Here is a 25,121-nt window from a genome sequence, read left to right on the forward strand (position 1 = left end):
GTACCAGAGCCCTATGATTGAAGGTCTGCAATATTCAAGTATATTTCTGTGATTCAGAGCCAAAACAGAACTAAGAGTTTCCTAGGCCTTTTCCTTTGTGTTTCAAACGTAGCTCTTTGTTGATGGCTAAACCCCACCAACAGTAAACAGCAGGTGAGCTTATAGTAGAACAAGATTTTTAGAAGTTTTCTGAACACAAAAGAAACAGCTCGGCCTGCCATTTAAAAGCTGCTTAAACAACATGTACAATTGTGATGAGAAACTAAAGGAGCAAATCTGAGTGTGGCCTGTGCGTCGGCCAGACCGCCTGTGGGCCTGCTCAAGACAGGAGAGACCAAAGGCCTGTGGTCTTTAGGTTAGAGCCATGAAATCCAGCGTCACTCACAGCTGACTAGGCCTGACTTTCCAGGAATCCTGCCTCTAATGTATAGAAGCTCATTTGTTTCACATTATCTCAAAGAATTATTCACTAAGACTGTAAACAAGTGTAGGTCCCCCAGGATCCTTTCAGCGGACCACAGGCTACATATAGCAGGTGCCCTTGAATCTAAGAGGAGCCACTGATTTGAATCCTGTTGAAATAATCTGCCCCCTCACTGGAGTGGAAAGACCCCGCACCATTAGTCAGCTCCAGCTATGCACAGTGATTGACAGATCCACCATGTGCTGAACCCTGAGCCAGGGTCTCACAGCTCGCATTTGGATGAGAACAAACTCTTTTATTTGTTTTTTTTAGGTTAATAGGATTAAATCTCTGGGAATCAGTAAAAACCCTATATTGCATTTTTAAATACTGCCTCGGTGTAAGTTGGGAAGATCAAATGTCATTATTGTAGTAGGGTCCAATGGGGATGGATAGAGCATTTTGTCCTCCAGGATGTCCAGAATCGGATAGTGTACAAATGTATGAAATGCTGTGTGACAGAAATGTTGTGCCCATAGTCCAATGCATCGTTAAGATAATTACTGGAATGTGTCCTATGAGTAAGGAAATGGTTTTCTTTTTAATTCAGCAAAATGAGGAAGGTTAATGCAACATCATCCGTTTTCCTTAGTCCTCAGCCACCTCCTCTCCACCAGGCTTTCCAAGATTGTGGATTCTCCATGGACAATGCCCACGTCCCAGCAGGCACACACTGCAGGCCCAGCCCGGAGAAACCATCAGCACTTGGGTCTTCTCAGAAAGCTACCCCAGGCAGGAGGGATCTTCACCTGCCCAGATATTTGGGGCGGGGAGGAGAGGGCCTGCCTCTTCCGCCCACCTGGAGATTAAACCTGCCATCTAATGCAGTGTGCTTACTCAGGCACCTGAGGGCAGGTGTGTGAGCCACCCTTGGGGCGAAGGAAAGAGGACCCACAGTCCCAGGGGCTTTACGATTAATCAAATTAAACACATTTCTAACAAGTCGATGCAGGATGCTGTGCCAGGCACTCAGGGCACATCAGGGAACAAGACAGTCCTCAGGGAAACTCAGGATGTTAGGAGAGAGTGAGGAGAAATACACATAGTATAGTTCAAGGTGGAACTCCTTACGCTCACAAGAGGGCGTTTATTTCTTCATTATTTTCTTTGAATTTTTGAAACAGAACAAAAAAGTAAAGGTGGGAGGAAAGGGGGAGAATGGAGGGAAGAAAAGCTGATAATCCCTAGAGATTATCTGTTTCTATGATCTTCAATTTTTTTAATTGTGTATGTATGTGCTGGCTGAAACAGCGTAGGGGCCTCTGCCCCATTTACTCGGCCACCCCCATCCCTTCTAGACACCCTGGTCATCCTCCCCAGAGAGCTGATCCTCTTCAGAACAGTTTAAAACCCCTGACCTAGTCCACATCCCATTGTCTTTAACGTTCATAAAACTGAAGTTGAGGAGGCCTAAGAAATTTTTCAAATGTCCCAAAGCCCAGTCCCAGAGTGGTTCTAATTTCTGCAAATTTGAATTGTGAGAATTGAAGTGCATGCACAATAAAATTATTAATAAAAATTTTACTTTATCAGTAAAGGTTTAAATATTTGCAATCTTCTCCCAATTTTAAAACATCACAAATTGCCTAAGTGGAAAGCTGATGGCCAAATGAATTAATCATTCTATGTTGTTATTATATGGCACTACTGCTTTTAGCTGCTCAACAGAAATGCCTGCTACCCTTTGGCAGAATGAGTCTTGAGTTTGACATCAGGTTACATCTCAAGGGCTTGTCCAGTGGAAGAATGCACCCCTCATATTGTGTATTGTGGCAGAACTGAGGCCAGAACCTGTGTCTTCTGACCCCTACACGGGGCTTTGTTTTCAACTATTCAAAAGGAATCATTGAGCTTTTAGAACACTTAAGTGTCTACTATAAAGCAGTTGCATATATATATATATATATATATATATATATATATATATATCCCCGAAATGTATACACACTTTAACAGCTGGTAGCTCAATTTTAAAATGAAATGTATTTTAATAAACACTGCCTTTATAATTATTCACAGTGTGTGTATAAATTTGGGGGCAGAGACTGTATACATGACAAGGACAAACTGGTGGTTTTTGAAATGGCTCCAGGGCCTACATCATCATCTATCCCTCCCCATGACCAAGACAGAGTGAAAAATTGCACTGCCTTAGCTATGGCAGGTCTCACTTCAACTCCATGCCAAACTGACGGTTAAATTGTAAGGCTTCTCCCCTACTGCCTCCAATGAACCAAACCATGTGTAATTTTCATGACTAGTGAGACTAGTCCAAATGGATTTAATTTATTTTTCCCTTGTCCTTGGCCATGCATCTTGCAGGGTTTGAGTTTGCCTATGAGTACAAAGAGTCCACATCAATTAGAAACAAAGACTCTTGTATGATCCCCCTTAATCACTTCATTAAGCATTTACGTATTTCTTACTTGTGGGCATTATAGGGTTAGGGTTTTCCCTTCCAGGTGCTTTGAATGGATTTAAAGGCATTGTTCCTTGAGTTTCAGTGAAGGAGGGCAGGGTTCTGAGGCCTGCACTGAGCCCCTAGAATAACTTTAAACAGTAGGAAAAGGGTTCTCAGGCCGGGAGCATGGACCTAAGCCAGATCCTAAGATGGCTTTTACATTAAATATTCAGTTGTGGAATTCACACTTTCAGAATAGTCATAACATCTTAGTGAAATAATCTTCTTGAAGTTAACTTAGAAATATTTAAGAATTTATTGTTTGGATTTATCTCCAAAATCTTATCTCTGCATCTCAAGATGGAGATTGCAAGTTGCTGACTTTGTCACTATCAACTAGAACTCACAGGGGATGGCTCCACTGCCCCTCCCGTTCGGGCCCACGGCTGCAAGAGGACATCAAGGTTCTCTACCTTTTCTTGGCTGTAGGACAGAGCCCACCTCCTTCCCTTGTAGGCCTATGGACTTGTGCATCATCTCTCGTGCACATTGTCTTAGCTACAATTTATTTTTTTCTTGAGCATTGCTGTCCTGGGTAGAATCTTAGATGACACAATTTTATTCCAACCATTTCTGAAGCCTTGGTGCAGAAGGGTGATCAGCTATATGGATTAGGTGCTATCAAGGATCAAGAGCAAGTCCAATATTTTGACTATCTGCTGTGAGGAAGGCCCTGTGGAGCCCAGAAGAGTCAGATATAAGTTGTGTTTCTAAGTGCTTACAATCAAGAAGTGGCCCCAAATCACCCCTACTTAATTGTCCCCATTAACAATATTGGACAACATTACGTCACTACGTGGGAGTGGGTATCTGGGAGGGTTGAAGGAAATCAATTACTTTTTCTTTCTCTTTCCCGCTGCTATAAAAGTGGAGCTAATCTATATGAATCCCGGGGAGAGTGGAGAGAACATTTAGTTGACTGTCCTGGAACACAGAGAACGAGATTAGAGAACTGAGATGGATGGTGGAGGGCTGGGGCCCAGAGCGGCTGTGACTCTCCACGGAGACTCCGAGCAAGCCGCCGCTGCTCAGAGCGAGATGTCTGGGCAGCTTGGTTCCGTGATCTGGTCAATGTAAATGAATTTAAAGATGCGATGAGCTGTCTATGAATGGTGCTGCCTTTATTTGTTTTGCAGACTAATCCAAGCCACAGCAGCCACATACTTACTGCAAAGCCTTGGTAAATCCCTGAGTTCTGTGATACTCCTCCTGCATAGCAAGAAGGATGACTGGGCAGTTCCTGTGCCCGCACCACATGCAGCTTCCTGATAGTTCTGAGACGTTGAGTGGGCAAAGCCTTTCTTCCTTTTCTCAGTGCATCCATTTGACTTGGCTTATCCCCACAGCACCTACCACACACTGTTGGCTGTTTGAGCAGAACACGGCACAAGGGTTTCAATCTGTCTGCCTCTTCCCTTCTTTCTAACATCTCAAATTCAGAGATAGGAAAAGGCACCCTGGATTTTCGTGGCAACCTCATTTGGGTAAACAATCCTAAATCTCTTCTGCTCCCCACCCCTTTTCATTCAACTTTCTGTTTTCTTGATTCATAGAAATAAGTAAACCAGTAGTTCCTGGCATACTTTGAATTTGTCTTTGTACCCTTCTCCTGACAAATTCCAAAATTTCCACCTATGCTCCGTCAACTTGTCCAGGTGCTCAAGCAGGTCTTAAGTATAGCAAAGCTACATTGGGGAGACCCCTGAGACTATCATTTGGGTACTGGATTGGCAATATTGCCAACCTAAAGAGAGCCTATAATTTCCAAAGTGTTATCATTTCTGCATGGCATAGCGATAACACACAGCTACTTGGAATAAAAATACTCATGATCCAATTTGTCTTTAAGAGTGAGGCAAAGAGAGCATTACTAAACCCATTTTATAAATGGGAAACTGAGAACACAGGAAGACCATAAACTTGTTCAAAGCCACACCAGAAATAGATGCAAAGCCCCGAGAGAGCCTAAATTGATGGTTCCCCATAATTTAGTCATCCAAAACTTCTTTAAGTAAACCTATCCCTGCCATAGATCAAATGTTTGAATTCATTTCATCTTCCTCCCAAAGAACTCTACATACATGAATGATTAACCCTTATGTCTGTCTTTGATTAATTACTGTCACATGAACTTAGCAACCAATGATTTCCATGAGGACACCCATTACTGAACCAAGTTGCTGTGAGTCTAGGCAGCAGCAGTGAAAAGTGATAGTTCCATTTGCTTGGGCAGGCTTTTCCTCTGGGCAACACACCCTTCTCCTTCAGCTTTCTGAAATATTGACCATCACCCCTAGAAACCATCACTCCCTTCTGAACTCCCAGGGACCCTAGATCAGGACCCACTGCCTTGTAAACTCCAGAGCAGCCGTTCTCAAATGTGTGCATCGGAGTCACCCACAGGGCTTGTTAAAACACAGCCCCCTGCTCCCACACCTCTGGAGTTTGGGGTCCGGAGGTCTCGGGTGGGGCCAAGGATTGGCATTCTTGGCAAGTTTCCAGGTGATGCTGAGGATGCTGGCCTGGGGGCCACACTTTGAGAACCACTTGGAGTTCCAGTTGCTGCCCCAGGTCTCTGGCTCTTTGATTCTGCCTCTTGATCTTTATCAGAAATACCCAAGGAGCTGTGTTCTCTCCCCCTTAGCCGGGGAGTGAGCGGCTGGTGAGAGAAGGCAGGTCCTGCTTCAGGCACAGCTGTCAGAGCTGCCACCAACACCAGGCCCCTCCCCTGTGCTGGCCCCTCTCCTCAATGGATTAAAGTGCCCCAAGATCTATTTTCTGCTTTTACCGGGCCCCCGATGAAGATATGAGGTTAGAGTGCAGAGCAGGGCTCCAGGAGGCCTGGGATCTTTTCCTGAGAGAGCAGGGTTTATGCACACAGCTGACCCAGGCTAGTTGTAACCGACTCTGAGGTGAGAATGTGAATTCTCTTGTGAGAAACGATTATCTTCCTCTAGGGGGGAATGTGATGAGTGCATGAGTGAATTTACAAAGAATTTTAATTTGACTTGTTTTTTTTTTAATTTAGAAATTAAAATTCCTTGTCGATCTGAAATGTCAATGTCCCTTAGATACAAAATGTTGCTGTTTGACACTCCCAGGGTTGGCAGCAGCAGAGTCCTCTATGTGTTTTCCAAAAACTGAACTTGGGGTGGGGGGTGCATTGTGGCCTCTGCTGGCCCTCAGGGGAGGAGGCTAAACCCACATTCTTCAGAGCCCAGAATAGGCCAGTGTCTGTGGCAGGGCCACGGCAGGGTGGCTGTCCACAGTGCGACCTCAAGCCAATGCAACATGTAGCTTGCCTTGGGCCCTGAGGAGAATAGCATGTGGTAAAATGCAGGGTGTCGACCCCTTTGGCTTCCTCCTGAGTCCTTGCTGAATGGACTTAGCTTCTCCCACCTTGTGTTAGAAGGTTCCAGAAGACTTTTGTGCCCCTGGCAACGGAGCTGGGCTGTATGAATCATTTCACGGGGGAGCTGTTAACACCAAGAAGTGATGAATTATAGCTTGACAAGCTAAGATACAGGAAACGCAATGTTTCTTAGAACAATGAATAAACTCCCTTAGGAAGTGAAGAGCCTCGAGGACAAGAGAACCAGATAAATTCCTCCTAAGTCTTAAGCCCAATTACAACCAATAGAGTTTGCATGTAAGCGATATCTCAAGATGCAGTCATAGTGTTCCCTTAGGGGTGCTTCTTAAGGAAAAGGAGGTGCTGTTCTTTTCAACCACTTAACCAGGCCACACTGAGATCGATTCCTCTTCTGGGTCAGAAATGACTAAACCATAGCAGTACATAACACCTACTTCGGTGAACACCAGCGTGTAGGATGCAGGTGAAGACCTATCAGTTCAGACGGTGAGATCCACCAGGGCCCACTGGACTCCAAGCAGATGTGTAGGATCTGGTTGCCTAGGGAAACGGGAGTTGCTTTCAGAACTCCATCAATACGAATCGCAGCTGTGATCAAATGCAGGAAAAGGCGAGCCTCCTTACTAAGGATGGCGACCAGACCCAAATAGGAGAAACCGCATGAGCATTGCAGTCGAACCGCACATTTCTCCAGATGATGTCTCAGAGCCACTGAGTGGGGTCAAAAGGAGGGATGGGGCAGGGGCATTTGAAATGGCAGGTTTTGCGAAGAAGCCCATTGGAAGAGTGAAAGCAGCCAAGAGAGACTGGTGTTAGAGCAATAGGAAAAGTGATATTCAAGCAACACATTTAATTTTTTTTCTATAAGAAGGGAAGCCTCTTAATCTGCTCAAAGTATGAGAAGGGGCTAGTCCAGTACACTTGGCACAAGGCAAACAGCTGGGACTATTCTGCATGTTCCTTTGGATAACATTGTCAATGCTGGAGCGAGACAGGCGGGGTTTAGAGAGAGTGTGCTTAGTACCTTCCAAGCAGTGTCCTCGATAGAGGGTAACACAGTCCACCAGCCACCAGGACTCTGAAGGAGATGGCTTACTGTCCAGCACACCCTTTTGAAAATTGCTCAAATTTAGTATGATCTTCCAAGTTTTTTTTCTGGCCAAAATTTGGGAGAATATTTCATTGCCTGCAGCTTAATGGTGGACACCTGTGGGAGGAATATTAGAACTGTGGGTCCACTTGTTCAGACTTACACACAAAGATACTCAGTGCAATTCTGTAATCTCTGACCAACCTCATCACTTATCATGAAAAGTGCTGTTTGTAGCTCCTGGTGGAGATTGTTCCAGGAGATCAGAAAAACTAATTAAAAAAAATGGAGAATTCTGCCAAATGATGGTCTACTTCTGTGCTGAGTCAAGAGGCCTGGGTAAATGATCAGGAGGGGGAGCTGTGAGATCATAGGAAAACCAGGGCAAGGTGGAGAGATGGAGGCTGGCGTCCCATCAGGTCGTCAAGAGCAGCTGTTGCGGCGACTGACCGGTGCCTGTGCCACTGCTTGTTAATATCTTGGACACACACCTTGAGAGAAGTCAGGTTGTCAGAGGGCCTAGGCTTCTAGCCCGAACAGTGGGACCCAGGGCAAGTCAACCAATTTCTGTGGGCCTCAGTTTCCCCACTCTGGTCAGGGTTGGAGTTGTGTTTCATTATCTCCAAGGTCCCTTCCAGCCCTCAAAGTCTGATTCCATGCTTCTCAAATCAACACTCTTAGTTGCATGTTCCTACCAACGAGCCACACACCACATCCAAGGTACCCATCCCTTCTTACGATATGGGACCCCTTCCCACAGACCACAGCTTCCACCCAGTCTTTTGCACTCAAGGGCAGAACAAAGTCAAAGAGGGTGTTACTTACCCCAGCCTCCCCCTGCCCCTCAAACTGGAGTATGACTCCTGTCCCAGCTTCCCATAGGCCCCTGTACTTCCCCAGGAACCCGAATGCCCTGTCGCCACCGTGTTTCTTCCTGTCGCCTCTGCCTGTGCTGCTCCTCCTGTTTTAGGCCGAAATCCCACCTTCCTCTGTGTCCTGTGGCTTTAGGGAAGCTGTGTCCTCCAGGCCTTTCCTTCTCCATTGCTTGTGGCCTGTAAGGCGCCCACGTCCATACTGTGCACAGCTCGGCCAGCGCACCAGCCAACGCTGAGAACTGCTCAGAGCCCCTGAGCCGCCCTGCTCACATCTGCGTCTTTCTGTTTCAGCGCTGAGAGGTCCAACTGTGTTCCATGAGCAAAGAAAGCATTCGGACAGTGACCAGGTAACTGCCTGCCAACTGCCCTCTTCCTGAACTTAGACTCTGGGCTGGGTCTCTGAATGCTCGGCCTCGCCTAGAGCAGGTAGAATTTCTCCAAGAAACTCAGCCCGTTTGCCAGCGCCCTGCCCGCATGCCATATGGAATCTTCCTGTTATGAACGGAAAACTGGGAGTGGGGTCAGCTACATCAGCTTTAAAAATGTTACTTTTTAGCTTAAAAAATGCCCCCAGTCTTTCTAATGTGGGGGTCACTGCAAGGCTGCAGCAGAAGTCAGAGACCTTACAATAGGAGTCAGAGTTGGTTCACGGCTGCTGTGCCTGTCATTACAGCCCTGTCTCAGCAACAATCAGATGTTTTTAAGGCAGCTCAGTGGTGAGGTCGGGCAGTGGACACAGACCTTATTTGCAGTTACTTAAGGCAAAGAGCACTGAGTTTATTTCTGTTTCTGGGTTTTGTGGCATTTGGGGGAGAAATTTGTGTATATTCTGCACCTTCATAGCACATCTCTGCCACCTGAACTTATGGATAATATAAGTACAACTTAGCAAGCGCCAGCGCTCTGCAGGAGAGGACCTGCCGGGAGGCGTCTCCTGGCGTCTTTGAGCCTCAGCCTGGCCGCTGGTCTGGGTGGAGAAAGGAGCCGAGCTGTGACCCCTCAAAGGTGCCCGTGACAGGCGGTGGTCCCCACTCTCTGGAGAGGAACCAGGCTTTGTTTTTACTTAAAATCAGAACTCAAGTTGTCTCCAGACACCTCTCAGGGGCCAGATAGGAGATCCAATGTAGTGGGATTAACAACTAAGAGCTAGAAGTCAGAGCCGAGGCCCAGTGTGGCCCTGCCACAGCCCGCGCCACCCCACAGACAGCCGTCACCAAGGGCTCAGCAAATAGTCTGTTCCTAAGTGTCCTTCCAACTCAGGAGGGGCCTCAGAGAGAAGCCGGGTGGCTAACAGAAGGAGGGCATCTGTTGTCATGGTGATGGACTCAGATTAGGTGCCAACTCTAACCCTGATGAATGTTGTGGCTGGTTTCCAAGGCAGTGGAAGAGTGCAGGGTTCACTATAATAGAAGCAGCGCAGCTTCATTCATATTAACATGTACCTGCCTGGCCTTTCACTGTGTAGCCCTGATGGGGACTCAAGCTTTTTACCTCTTTATCTTTCATCCTGAAATCCATTAAAGAGACTTTTGTAAGTGTTTCTGCGTGAAAAGGTAGACCAGGGCTATTTGCATGTTCCATGTGTCATAGAAAGACTGCTCTCCCCTTTGAGGAAGCTCAGGTTTCTTCTGCAGTTAGAACCAGGAAGCCGGGCCCTGTGTGGTGGTGACAGTGTGTTCTGCTTGTGCCTGCAGACAGAAGACGCCCTGCAGCGCAAGGTCAGAAGCAGGCCCGACCGCGCCCACTCGGCTACTATGCACATACTCCAGGGTAAGGCTGCACGAAGCCATACTGGTAGACCAGATGCCCGCTCAGGGCTGGGCCATTCTGCCAGAGCCCTTTGTCTCTGCACAGTTGCTAAGACCTCATGTAAAGTGTCCCCTGACATTGGAAACTGATACTTTTGAGAAGTCACCTAGTCACTCTAGGTCAGTGGTTCTCAACCTTGGCTGCACAACAGAGCCAAATATCAACAGTACAACGATTGAAATTTCTTTTGAGAGCCAAATTTTTTAAACTTAAACTATATAGGTAGGTACATTGTTATTAACTTAATTAGGGTACTCCTAAGGCTTAGAAAGAGCCACACTCAAGGGGCCAAAGAGCCGCATGTGGTTCACTAGCCACAGTTTGCGGACCACGGCTCTAGGCCATTTAAACAATCAAATGGGGAAGCCGTATAATGGCTAGGAAGGTCTCACACTTGTGTTCTAATCTTAGCTGTGCCACTTCTGAGTACATAGGAAATGTTAACATACGTACATCAAATTCCTTTACAATGTCTACCCTTTAGCCCAGTAGGAAGTTTCTAGTGCAGGTATACCTCAGCAATATTTCAGGTGGGGTTCCAGACCACCACAGTCAAGTAAGTACCACAATAAAGTAAGTGAGTTGTAAGCTTTTTGGTGGTGGAAGGTCTTTCCTTCAATTTGTAAAAATGCAACATCTGTGAAGTGCAATAAGCAAAGCACAATAAAACGTGTATGCCTGTATTTTATCCAGAAAAAATAATCGGACACGCAGAGATTGATGTACAATGGTGTTCACTGTGGAATTACTTCAGATAGTGAGACATGGCAAACGGTGAACTGTATAACAATGAAGGAGGGGCTGAATAAATTACGCATCAGCCATATGATTAAATACCTCGCAGCCACCACAAAGTTGTAAAGTCTTAAGGAATCTTAGCTTACAGTTCAGCATTATAGCAACACTTGGAGGAGGCTAGATTCTCCTCCAAGTTTGTCCACAGAAGTAAGTCAGGGCCTAACTGACAAGGGAACACGGGGTAGCTTAGGGCTCTGTTAGTGACCTTTCTCACCCTCCAAATAATCATAAACTGCTTGTTGGATAAATTCCATTGTCAAGATCTCTCTGTTTAATTAGATAACTGTTTTAAATGAATCTTTTTTCTTTTACAACTGACCTGGACATTTAGATTAACATCACACTGATAAGTATAAAAGCCTTAAAAATATATAATTATAAGAATAGGTCATGGCCTGGCTGGCATGGTTCAGTGGTTGAGCGTTAACCTATAAACCAGGAGGTCACAGTTCAATTCCCAGTCAGAGCACATGCCTGAGTTTCGGGCTTGATCCCCAGTCTGGGGCATGCAGGAGGCAGCCAATCAATGATTCTCTCTCATCATTGATGTTTCTATCTCTCTCGCCCTATCCCTTCCTCTCTGAAATCAATAAATATGCTTTTTTTAAAAAAAAAAAGAATAGGTAACATTTTCTGCAGGCTCAGCCTGTACCAGCATACACACAGGATGTGCATCCAAAGGTTGTAGCTTAGGGTCAGCAAGCAATGTAGACCCATTGAACTACTTGCTTACAGAATCACCAAACTGCACATTTTTTTAAAAAAAAAAAAATCCTTACAAAGCAAGTTTCTCTAACTTTTGTTTGCCTGACTCACTATTTGTCTTTCTTTGGAAGTGGCTAGTTTTTGTTGCTAATCCATGTGAAATAACGATGACTGCATTAAAAAATTATTGGGATGGTAGAGCACCAGATGACACAATGTTTGGTTACAAATGCAATAAATCGAAAATAACATGGCATTGGAGAGCTGATCCTTTTCCTTCCCTCCCCCCGCTTAGCCTCCACAGCAGAGAGGTCCCTTCCCGCTGCTCAGATGAAGCTGAAAAGAGCCCGACTTGCAGATGATCTCAACGAAAAAATTGCTCTCCGGCCGGGGCCGCTGGAGCTGGTGGAGAAGAACATACTCCCTGTGGATTCTACTGTGAAAGAGGCCATCAAAGGTAGTAGAATGGGCATGCTTTCCCTGTGCCCTAGGATCGGGGGGAGCTGTGGCACTGACATGCTGGGCCCGGGGGTGAGGGCCATGGGATGCTGTTCAGAATGTTCCCCATAACTGGAGGTGCTGAGAGTGGGGAACAAATTCCCATCCACTCACCCTCCAAGGTCAGGTAGACATAGATGAATGTTGTTCTAGGTGAGCAGGTGGAGAACCTGACATGATGTAATCCTCAAAACATCTTCTCTACAAGGTTCCATCATAGCCATCTTTGGCCTCCTCTTGTAGAGGAAAGTGGACCAGTAGAGTGGGAAGGGCACTGGACCCCAATGAGAAGGCCTGGATTCTAAACCCAGTTCGCCTGCTGTGTGTTGGGGTTTCCCTAAGTTACCTCACCTCTCTCAGGTGAAGACCACAATTCCTGCCCCACTCCTAGGCCCTTGGAGCAAAGTTCAGGTCATATAAGCATGTGAAAACTCTTTAATAACCCTCACATGTGCCAAAAAAAATTGAAGTGCAAATACTTAAGGAGGAGACACAAATATTAATTCTATCATAAACTGTATAAAATCATTTTGTAGATTTTTCTGAAGCATTTAGAGCAAATGGACCCAAATAGCCTGAGGATACTGAACCCATTCATAGAGGTGTTGGGGTGAAACTTGGGAAAACTAGAAGGAAGAAAGGAGCATTTACCATGAAAAGTTAGAGAAATTTACTTTCTTCCAATTATGTCCACAAAGAGCTCTAAGGATTAAATGTTTAATAAGCAATACACATTTAAATGTTTCCACACTTTGTCAAAAGTATGAATAAGACATTTTATCAGACACAAAGCCTATTATTAAACTTACTAGAGGCCCAGTGTGCAGGATTCATGCACTGGTGGGAGGCATGGCCTGCGGGATCAGTCCACTGTGGGAGGACGCTCATCCCAGTCAGCTGAGCGGCGCTCCCACTGTGGTAGTGCATTGACCACCGGGGAAAGCTCCTGCATTGAGCATCTGCCCCCAGGTGTCAGTGTGTGTCATAGCGACTGGTTGACCAGGCGTTCTGGTCATTCCGCCATTCGGTCGCTGGGCTTTTATTATATAGGATCATTAAGTGTGTTATTCACATTCTAAAATCTTGCTCTCACCCAGCCATTCAAAGGCCACATGAATTTTGTATTTGAAACCTGTTAATATGAAAATATCAACTCTGGGAGAGACAATATGCAAACCTGTCAGTGCCCCTAAACATACCATTGTGATTTACCATCATCTATATTCGCTCCCTTCATGCTAATTATCCTATGCCTTTGAATTTGGACTAGCCCACTCAACCACACACTCTCTCCATCTTTACTCTGATAAGGTCTAGGAAATGTTCTCCAACAGGCATCTCTGATCATTTCTTTGAACATTCTATTCCATGCATGCAAACTTATTATTGATTTTTATATGACAGGCAAAAGATCTCATTTTAACTTGCATTCTTTGGTTTATGGTGAGATTATATTTTTCTACGTGATTTTGTGTCATTGTCAATTCATGGTTACTCCTCTTTTTTTCTACCAGGCATTTTCTTCCCTTACTGCTATGTAAAAGCTATTTATATAGTAGCGGGAAATGCTAATCTTCCATCTGTCATAGATATTGCACATCCTCTACCAGTGTATCCTTGGGGTGTGTGTGTGTGTGTGTGTGTGTGTGTATGTGTGTGTGTATTTTACCTATAGCAATTTTCAATTTCTATATAGTTAGATTTATTAATCTTTTCCTTTATGGTTTCTGAATGTATTTATTGAAAACATTTTAGCTCAAGAATATAGTTATTGTCTTCTAACATTTATATACTTTATTTTTATATTTCAATCCTTAATGCATATGAAATTATTTTAAGTGCATGGTTTAAGAGAAAGATCTAACTTTAGTTTTACACAGTTTTATTGATATATTTTACAATTTGCTTTAGTATCTGCCTTCACAAGTTTCTTTACATTGGTCTGATCTTTCTCAGTTTTCTTGGCTACTCTTACAAGTATATGCTGGGTGCAATTTACAATCAGTTTATCACATGCCAACTTCAGTCTTGTTAGAATTTTATTTGGGACTACAGTCAATTAATAGATTAATTTATGGTGAATTCATATGTTTAAAATATATTAATTCTGAAGCAAAAATACAGTCTCTCTCTACCTACTCAAGTCTTCTTTTATCTTCCTAAATATTTTTCTTTAAGTAAAGTCAATTATTTCTGACATATGAGAAACCTATTGATTTTGCATATTTATTTTATAACTTTGAAGATTTTCTTAATAGTTTGAATAGTTTCTCAGTTTACTTTAGATTGTCTAGTAGACAATCACATTTTTTTCTGCCTTGATGCACTGGTTGCTACTTGAAAAGCAACATTCTGTTTTTATTAATATATTATATAATTAATATAATTTTTAAAATTATGTACAGAATATTTATAACATAAATTACATATATATATTTTTATTTAGAAATTATATATTATATATTTAAATTTATAAATTATGAATTTTGTGTAAATTTTATGTTATAAAGTATAATATTCTATAATTAAGTGTATTTTATTGTATATAAAATAGTTACATCATATATAGATGCATATCATATGTAAAATTATATGTATGATCATATAAAGCACATATAATTTATATTACTCTATATTGTACAAAAATATTTTATTATATAATTTAATCATTATTAATATAGTACATAGTAGAAAATTATTATTACTTCTGCATTGCCGGTGTTTCAATAGCAGTATTACACTGTTGCATATATGTTATGCTTTTTATTATGTTGTTGATAACATTTTAGTTTGTTTCTATCATAAATGGGAATGTCTCTAGTCATCCGCCTCTATCTGTGATAGTAGTTTTGCTGTGAAGGGGCCTCAGCAGAAGTGAAATGGAGTTAAAGAGCTCCATTAGGAGGCTGTTTGGTTTGTTGGATGGGAGTTGAGGGCCTGAACAAGAGTCATGGCTGCAGGAGTGGAAAAGAGGGTCTGAGAGGTTATTGATTTTGTATGATTAGATGGTCGGTAGAAGATACCAATTTGGACAAAGGAAAGATTCAAAGATGACACCCTAGGCTTCTCTTTTAGGCAATTGGGTAACTGGCAGCCATTTATCAAGATGGGGACCATGAGTGGAAGAGCAGATTTGAGGAGGGATGAAGAATTCTTGGGTTTGAAAGGCTCGGGAGAACTCAATAGGCAGGGATTACGTAAGCAGTGGGAGCTCTCAAACTAGGATTCAGAAGGAAGTATTGGTCTAGAGTAGTGGTCGGCAAACTGCGGCTCGCGAGCCACATGCGGCTCTTTGGCCCCTTGAGTGTGGCCACGAAGATTCAATTGCACTGTACGTGCGTGCCCGCATGTGGCATTTTGTGGAAGAGCCACACTCAAGGGGCCGCAGTTTGCCAACCACTGGTCTAAAGCTATGGACTTGGGAGACTTTAGTGTATATGGTAATTTAAACAGATGGACTAGATAAGATTGCCTTTTTATTCACTTATTTCTTAATATTTATGGAGCATCTTCTTTGTGTCAGACACAATCCTAAGTGCTTGGGATATCTCAGTAAACAAAACATACAGATTTCTGCTCTAACAGCTTATAGTCTAGTGTGGGGAACATAGACAATAAACAAAAACAAGAAATAGTTATATAACACAATAAAAGATGATAAATGCTGCAAAAAAATAGAAGTAGTGCAGGATACAAAGAATTAAGAGTGCCCAGTAGAGGGTGGTTGGGGGGATGGAGGATGTATAAAACAAGAAGAGGTCTAAGGTGAGGTCCTCGTGCAATATTTGGGATAGAGGCAGTGATTCTCTGAAGAGTAAAGAGAGGAATGGCTACAGAAAGAGGTGGAGGATTTAGTGTGACCTAATCCAAGGAAAGCGATGGGGACTGAGCACCTGTTATCAACCAGGCATCAGCCTCATTAGTGGTACCTTTCAATTCACGTGTGAGCAAGGTGATGTCATCAGATGAAATGTCATAAAGAGAGGGAGTTGCTCCAAGACCAGCTGTAGAGACAACACTTTGAATAGCACTTCTCATGGTGATGATGGTCCAGCCCACCTACCTTTCTGTCACTTCTCACGATCAGATCATCTCCCCTGATAAAGCGGTGACTCGGGGTTGAGGTTTGCTGTGTATCGTTCTCCTGGCGTCTGTGTCCCCACTTCCCCCCTCCACGTGCCTTTCCGGATGTGTTTACATTTTCCAGCTCTCTCTGCAGCTGTGTTTCTGTGTTTCTGCCAAGCTCTGAGCGAAATGCTCGGTCACTGTCTCACTCCCTCCAGGTTTTATTAAAGGCCAACTATTCTCCAACCCTAAGATAAAATCATCTAGAACCTTTCCCAACAGAGAACCAGTTCTCGCTCTGGGATCTGTCTTCTCACTCCCCGTTTTCAACCCCTCTTGCAGTCAGCTGAATGACGGCAGCGAGTCTTCCCCAACACTTTCCTCTGCTTTATGGAGCCAGCTAGCAACCCCACTTCCGGCTTGCAAGTGTATCTTCTGAGTCAGGTAGAATTTCACAGGTCCCAGCGGGAGGAAAGGCAGGCTTGCCTGAGGAGAATGACATGAGGAGGAGGAATAGGGAGCTTGCTGATTTGACTTCCACAGGAGGAGGGGCCACATCTCAGAGCATACACCTGACTCCCTGCTTTTCTTTCAGAGAAAACCACTAACAGCCACCCTCTCTCTGGCCAGAATACTGAATACCACAAATATGATGTTACGTAGGGGTGATGGTTTCCGAGAACAGAAATTATATGCTGGATTTTAGAGTGGCCTTGTCCACTTATGCATGGTCATTGTTACTCAGGGATCCCTCAGACTTGAGTTGCCCGGGGGGCTTACTCCAAGCTTGTTCATTCTCTCTCTAGTCATCTGAGTATTTTCCTCACGTGACAGGAGCATGCCTTAGCTACCAAGAAAGCTGTTGATTGTCCAGAGGCCTGGTTTCTGCTTGAGTGAAACAGAAGCCCAGCTGGCTTTCCCAGCTGTCCCAAGGACAGAAGGGTCCTGGTGCTCTGCTCCAATAGACAAACGCCTCCTCCCCAAGGGCTCTCACCTTGTCCTTGGACCAAGCCAGGCTTCCCGCCTGAATGCCTGATCAGCTTTTCAGCTTCTTCTTTAAAAAGCAAACCCATGGTTCAGAATATACAGCCTCATTATCCAAGGTTGATGAGTTTGTTTGTTTGTTTTTTATCACCATATCCCTTTAACTCAGGAAGCAACACTTCTGGTCCACAAGGGCTGGTCCAGAAGTCACCCATTCACACTGTCACGTACATTTCTAAAGGACCCTACGCTAGTCTTCACTCACCTGTGTCCCCAAGGCTCAGGCTTCATAGTAAAACAAAATGAAAAATCATATTTACTAAGTATCCAGTTATCCGAGACTCTGGAAGTCTTGACACTCTCTTATCATTTACTTGTAAGGCAAATAGACAATAAGACAGACAGTCATTTGCTTTGGCATAAAAAGGAAAGGTTTGCTTTAGGATATCTTTCTCATGGACAAACTCTATCATTCCATAATGAGAAATAATTTTTAAAGGGCAAATTATTTTGGGGGGGGGGAGGCGGTGAGAAACACACTGAGCCCAGCCGGTGTGGCACACTGGTTAAGCATTGACCTATGAACCAGGAGGTCACAGTTCGATTCCTGGTCATCCACAGAGTCTGTCTCTCTCATCATTGATGTTTCTATCCCTCTCTCCCTCTCCCTTCCTCTCTCTGAAATCAATTAAAAAACATATTTTTTTAAAAAAGAAAGAAACACACTGAGACACACATGAAAAAGACTCTTTTGAGGAAGATTCTGGGAAAAGGGTGGGAACGGAGAATCAGGGACCAGTAGCTATGGCGGGGGGGTAGGGGTGGGAGTGGCAAAAAGGACAGTTACCTGGCACTGAGAGAAGACGGCTGTCCTGGTGTTGGCCTTTGCCGCCCACTGAAGTGACCACGGCCTCCTTGAAAGTGGGCAGGGGATGCCCTGCAGCTGGGGGGAGGTTTCTAGAAGAGAGAGGTGTGGAAGGGTGGGGTCCTGAGCAGGGGAAGGAGAGACAGTGCTAACTGTCTCTATATGATCTCTATTCTCCCGGTGATCTCGGTCTCTAGAGAATTAGTCCTGAGAGCTCAGTCAAGTGCTTGAAAGCAAGTTAACTGTCCCAATCCATGTAGCCCTGGGATCAGTATATGTCTGGAGACCTCACGGCAAATTTGTAGCCAGGAACTGAGGGAAGGAAGCCTTATTCCTTCAAACATCCACTGACTCTATTTCCATAGTAAAGGCACCCGATCCCCTTCCAGAGCGAGAGGTGGTCTGTCTTTGCTGGGCAATGTACTGTGCTCCGTCTTCTGCAGCCGCGGTATCTCCAGTATTGAAATAGCTCAGGCAAGAGCCACATTGAAACCCTATCTACCTCCGCGTCACAGCCTGCTCCCTGGGGAAATGGATTTGGCTTGAGCCCCTTCCAGGAGGAGGTTAGGAGATGGCCTGTCGGGAATTAAAATAGCTCCGGCCGTGCCCGCTCAGCTTGCGAGTAGATAAGAAGCTGGGCCCATTTTCACATTCCACTGCGTGGGCCCAGCAGAAAGGTAACTAGGACTCCCATTATCTCACTCTAATCTTGGAATTTTAAATGTTTATGCGGAGAAAAGTACAACTGACTCATTCATCTAATCACTTCCAAGAGGGGGAGGGAGAGCAAAGAGTCACCAGGGGCCAGCGCCCATAGCCAGCCCGAGGGCATAGCTGGGGGATGATATCAGGGCTTCCCAAAGCAGGTCCTTGTCATCGCGGGTCCCAAGTGTGTCCAGGGACAAATAGCAGTGCACAGCACTCGGGAGCTGGGCAGGGGGAGGCTGGTGCAGAGGCCCAGGGCCACGGCACAAAGCTGATAGACTTGGTTGTTCCTGAGGCGGCCAGATAAGCCGACCTCTGTCCCATTCCACAGGAGTCTGGCCTGACCAGGAAGGAGAGGGGTGATGTGACACCCCTTCCTGCGACACCCTGCTCCGGGGAAGGCCTGGCTCTGCCTTCCCAGCCTGACCATCCACTCAGACATGCCAGTTCTCCCTGGAGCTACGCTGACCCTTGCCAAGCTGACCACAGGGACACCGCCTCCTGGGTGGTCTCTCTTGTTTCGATGATAGTAAACTTGAGACAAGAGAGATGCCTCACAGAAACCACACCAACAATAACAGCAGCTAGAAACTACTGAGCACTTGCAGGGACGATGCAAATAACGCACAATGTGCTTCACACATGCTGTGTCATTTTCATCCTCAAAACCCTGAAAGGTAACGATTGTTATTATTCCCATTTTATAGATGGGGATACGGAGGCTCCGCCGGGCCAAATAACCGCCAACCGTCACTTTGCCACTGAAGTGGTAGAACCGAGAAACAAACTAAGTCTGTTTGACTACAGAGCCCCACTTCCTATGGACCATGCCGAGCCCCTCATGCATCGTCTGGGGTGGGGGGGGCAGCCAGTCCTGTGCTCTCGGCCCCTCCGCTGTCGAGGTTTTCTCCATCCGCAGAGTCTGAGCTGAGGGTGTAGTGTGAGGGCTCTGTGCCCTTTCTCTTGTGGTCTGCCCTGGCATCACCACTTCATGCACCTGTAGCTGGGGGTGGTGATGGGCAGGGGCCATGGCTGGTCTCCTGACCTGACAGCCCGAGTGGTCCTCATGTGTCTGTCAGCATATTCCGAGCCGGCACATCGTGCTTTTTAGATACCAGACAGGAGCCATATTTGCGGCCTTGGCCTTCACCCTGGTTTTGCATCCAGGTGTACCTGCATATGGTTGCGTGTGCTAACGGTGAATTCACTGGTGCAAGCAGAGGAACCTCTTTAGTGATCGCTGTCACTTGGTAAAGCAGACGCGTAGAAGCCGTGCCTCTCCAGGACTGGTCCCCAAATAAGCCTCTCCCCCGGCTGGGAGAGTGTCTTCCTCCCCTTCCCACTGGACTCCGCGAATCTCCGCCCGTCACTTCCCTTCCTTGCTCCCCTTTATTGCCGCCGCCCCCTTTCCGTGGCCTGTCCACAGCTGACAGTCATTCGGGCTCGGCTGAATCCTGCCTCCTCCAGGAGTCTTGGACCGCTCCCTCCTTCCTCTGCCCACCAGCATTCCCCAGTCTCGTCCCTGACATTTCCACTGTGTCCCGTGGCAACACAAGAATAACCTCCTTCGCATGCCTCGCCTTCTCCCCACCGTACTGTGTCTGGGAATGCTTCTCTTTCCCCCAATTTCTCCTAAAGTGGGAAGCCTGGAAATGAAGAGAGTAACTGGAGAATTGGGGGAAATGAGACAGGTGACTGACTCCTTTATTCCAAATGCTTGACTTCTAGACTTTTCCATGTCATTCTAGTGCCTCAATGTGAGGTCACCAAATGGTACATATTAGAATGCAAAGGGCATGCTGGTTGACTGGTAGCAACTCAGGGCCCCCTCCATGAGACCAGGCCCAATGAAACCAGCATGAGCACCCTCCCCAGAACCTGGCGCCTTTTCATTCTCACAATCAAGAAGTCACATTGGCCCCTCAAATCGCAAAAACTCAAGTACAACATGTTGTGGAATATGGAGATGTCCTCAGGCCAGGTGTGCAGAGAGAGGAGAGACGCTGGCTGGGCCCCAGTCTGCGGGTCTCTAAACACTGGGACAGACTGGCCCTAGCAAGGTCCTCAAAACAGAGATGAGAAAATGTGCCCTCTACTCTGACTTACTGGCCTGTCACATGACCTAATGAAAGCTGATGGTTTTTGTTATTGCTGCACTATCAAGTGAATGATTGATACAAACTATTCTTCTTATCACGTGCTATCACTCCACTTGAAAAGTAAGGTTGACGGAGGCTAAGAAGAGAAACCATTCTCTATCCCCACCCCCTTTCTCAAAACATCTCTACCCACAGGGGACACTACTTGGACAACTTTGCAATTTGGCTAATTCCCTCAAAGTCTCTAATTCCACAAATATAAGTAGCATTTGCAATTTCCAAGAAAACATGGTTTCTAAAGTGAAGAAATGTCTAGAAGCTGATTCCCGGAGGCAAGTGGCAGGACCTTCCTGGAAAGAGCTCAGGCTAATGGGCCCCTGAGAAAGGAGTAGACACATTTTCTCACATCACATGACAGTGACAAATACAGCTTCATGTGCAGAGTGCAGGGTTCGCTGGGAGAGGCCAAGACGGGAAGGCTCGGAGCTACTTCTGAGCTCTTAAAAGAGAGAGGGAGGTGTTTGAGATCAGAGTTCTAAAGGGGGCAGTGGGCCCCTGAGCGCAAAGAAAAAGGTGACGTTTATCAAACACCCAATGCAATACCCCTGTTCGGTGCAAATATGAGAAAATGATAGCATGTATTTATTTCAGGTGATACCTACAGATGTTTTATATTATTCTCTGTACTTGTCTATTATTTCAAATGTTTTATAGTTATAAAAGTGCACTTTTGAAAATAAAAGTTGAAAAATCAAGGTTCCCATTAATACAATGGGATGCTGTGCAGCTGATACAAAAACTGATTTCTAATGGAGGAAGACGTCTGTGCTCACAGGCAAGGGTCTCCAGGACACGTGTGGGGTGAGAAAAGCAAGTTTCAGAGCAGATGGTTTGCCCAGGCCTGTCTGGGTGACACGCATTTTAAATTTGTGCATATACATCCTGCTGTACGTATGGGATTAAATCTAGAAGCAGAGATGAGTTCTTCATAGGACGTAGGATTAGTGTGGCCATTTCCTGCGGTGTGAATGTCAATGATAAGTAGAACTTCCTTTTATAACCGTAGGAAAACAGTAACGATTCTCCTGAAGGCTCCTCGACTCCCTGGGGCAGCATATGGACCCCACGCCATGCCGGGCGGGCTGGGCTCCCACCTGCCCTGTCCTAGTCTGGCCTCTTTCCTGACTTGACCCTGGGATGTCTGAGTGAGGGGCCGTGACAGATGCCAGCCGTGGTGGCGATGACAAGCCCCAAGCCACATTTGTTCCATTACTTCCAGCCCCTCGCTGCCTTTCCCGTCTGTGGGTGAGAGCTCCTCTCCCTTATCTGCGCGGAGCAGGAGTCAAAAGTTCTCGGCAGCGCGATTGCAGAAGGCCGGGCTGGCAACTTCCAGATAAACCCGAATTCCTTTGGAAGAGCTGGCCCGGACTCGGGTCAGATGAGCGACGTGGCCCCGGCCCATTTCGCACTGTGCAGCTGGGTAGTAAACCAGATGAAACTGAGCAATTAGGGGACATACGGGACATGTAAGGGTGTCACTATAGTGCCGTCTGGTCTGATAGACCCTCTTCCCAGGCTAATGTACCTGTGCCCCGCAGAGACGTGTGGGCAGCGGAGGAGGCAGCTCTGCCTGTGTGAGCCCGTGAGATTTCCAAAAATAGACCCAGAGATATGAGGAGTCAAACGAAAATCCAAATAATAAACAAGGAAGGATCACCCCGACATTTCTGAGACACATTTATGCTTCTGTAAACGGATACGCACTAGTGGGGTGGGACACCCCGGGACATCAGCTAATTCTGACATTCGGACTTTAAACTCAGTAGCTGTCCTAGCTCGTCCTGTTAGGAAGTTTGCTAAGCATCTGTGCTGTGCTGTGGGTTACATTTGAAGAGGATGCAGATGGCACGCTGTCGTCTCGGTCATGTCTCTGATTGTGAGACAGGAAGGTGGCATTCTCCCTGCTCGCTCCAGTGGCCTCCTGCTGCATCCGGCGGGGTGGGAGGTGGGCCTTTTCTTTCCTTAAGCATCCCCCCCCCAATTCGATTTCAAAAGATATGGGTTCCCACAGAAAATGTTCAGAAGTGGACAAACCTGAAAATAAGGTTTAACCAATAGTGCAAGTCATTCTTCCCTGACAAACATACTGCTTTTATAAACACAAGTTCCCATCTGAGTCAATAGATGGAAATGAAACCATGTAGAAAGTACCTTCACCGTTACCTTGAACTGCACACAGTCCTGAAGGGGTGACGCTAGTCCTAATGGGGTGACGCACTGAGCAGGTGCAGCAAGCCCTGTGAGGTGCCCACGCCTCTGACCAGTGTTGGGTTTCCCTGCCCCAGGGAACCAGGTGAACTTCTCCAAGTCAGCAGATGCCTTTGCCTTCGACGAGGACAGCAGCAGCGACGGGCTTTCTCCGGATCACACTCGAAGCGAAGACCCCCAGGGCCCAGCGAGGTCCCCCCCAGACACCAAAGCTACGGAGACCCCTTTGGCATGTCCTCCGGGGACAATCCAGGTAACAAACCGCTTCTTAGCCTGTCGTCTCTTCATAGTCCGGAAATAACACTGCCAGGCTGGGTCCCCTCCGAGGTCCAGAGACACGTCTGCATGGCGTGTCACTCCCGGGTCCAGGGCTCTGTGTGGTGGCGAAACCTCCAGAACACCTGGAGGAGAACCTGAGGTCTGTACCCTGGGATGTACTTTTTAAGCATCTACTCTGCCAAGTAGATACCTTTTATCCCTATTTTTACAAAGTAAAAATGAGGTTCTCTGCCATTAGATGACCCACCACAGTCGCCCGGATAGAATGTGCCAGAGCAGGACTGCTTTCAAAGTCACCCTTCCATGCACTGAGCAGCCATGAGGGGGCGCTGCGGTTACAAAACAGAGCGGCATGTTGGTTCTACCTGAGCAGGTTCTACCTGCAGAACTGCTGCAAGGCCACTTCCAGCCCCAAACCAAGCACAGCACTCGCCTCTGGACAAATCCACAAACTCTTAACATGTGGAGAATGTATATTGCGAATATTGCTCAAAGCACATTTAAAAAGAACAATGATGATTATTAACAGCAGCCACTGCATTCCATTAAGCACTCACTGTGCCAGGGCCGCTCCAGCCACTTCCTGAGCGTAGCCTGTTAGGGAGCACTGCCCCCCAGGCAGGAGCACTGATGCTGATCCCACAGGGGAGGAGCTGAGGCTCTGAGGCTGAGCAGTGTGTGGTCTCCAGGACACTGCAACCCACCAGCCCTTCAGCTCCGCCCCTCAGCTGCCACCCCTAAAAGCCATCAGGCCTAGTGCGATTTTCCTCAGCTTGCCCAGCAGCCCTACATGTACACATGCACACAAATACACATAAACACACATACGTATCCACACAAACACACATACCAAGTGCACATATGCATACAGACAACCACAGACACATACACACATGTACATTAAATATACATTCACAGAACACATCCACACAGATACATGCACAAGCATATACACACATATACCTATGTGTACACAAAGTATACACAGAGACACATACAGCTATACCCAGAACACATACACATATGCACACATACACACAGAGATAAATATACACACATATACATACATGCATGCACACTTTTCCTCCATCTGCTAACACCCTGTAGTCTCATTCATGTCCTACCTTTCCCACAGTTGCTACACCCACTCCTCTCTCTCCCTTTTTCAACCCCATTATCAAGTCCCACCGGTGGACCTCGTCACAGGCAGGAGGAACCCGCACTCAGGGTGACCAGATATCCCAGTTTGCCAAGACTAGCTGGTTCTATACCTGTCTTGTGAAATAATTCTTAATAATGACCCTTTTCTCTCCTCAGAATATCCTCAATTGGTTGGCAATATACATATATTCTTCTCCTGGAGAAAGTAGTCTTACGTGTACTTGGACATAAAGCTAGGGTTAAAACAGCAGAGCTAGCCCTGACTGGGTGGCCCAGTTAGTTGGAGTATTGTTCTGTACACCAAAAGGTTGTGGGTTTGATTCCCAGTCAAGACACCTAGGTTGGGTACAGGAGGCAACTGATTGATGTTTCTCTTACATAGATGTTTCTCTCTATCTCTCTTTCCCTTCCTTTCTTTCTAAAATCAATAAAAACATATCCTTAGGTGAGGATTGAAAAAACACACAGCAGAGCTATGTGTGTGTTTATGTGGGCGAGGCGCCGGGGGGGGGGGGCCGTGTACAGGGGACAGGGCTCTACTTTAACAACTTCCTATGTCACAGTTTGACCCTTACATCCTAGTAATGCTACAATTTGGATTTCAGGATCTAACTTTCTGGCTC

The 25,121-nt window shown here is 46.0% G+C and overlaps 1 protein-coding gene across 1 annotated transcript in view; it reads left to right on the forward strand.

Moving 5' to 3' along the window:
- MYOCD (myocardin) overlaps positions 1 to 25,121 on the forward strand; it is an 83,519-nt gene that overhangs the window by 32,771 nt on the left and 25,627 nt on the right. Inside the window, exons 3-6 of the mRNA XM_023743860.1 lie at positions 8,554 to 8,609; positions 9,957 to 10,032; positions 11,870 to 12,031; positions 23,136 to 23,311. Coding sequence (XP_023599628.1) covers positions 8,554 to 8,609; positions 9,957 to 10,032; positions 11,870 to 12,031; positions 23,136 to 23,311 — 470 coding nt within the window. The remainder of the gene's footprint in view (positions 1 to 8,553; positions 8,610 to 9,956; positions 10,033 to 11,869; positions 12,032 to 23,135; positions 23,312 to 25,121) is intronic.

Source organism: Myotis lucifugus, unplaced genomic scaffold (genome assembly GCF_000147115.1).
Source record: "Myotis lucifugus unplaced genomic scaffold, Myoluc2.0 scaffold_416, whole genome shotgun sequence".
NCBI classification, from domain to species: Eukaryota; Metazoa; Chordata; class Mammalia; order Chiroptera; family Vespertilionidae; genus Myotis; species Myotis lucifugus.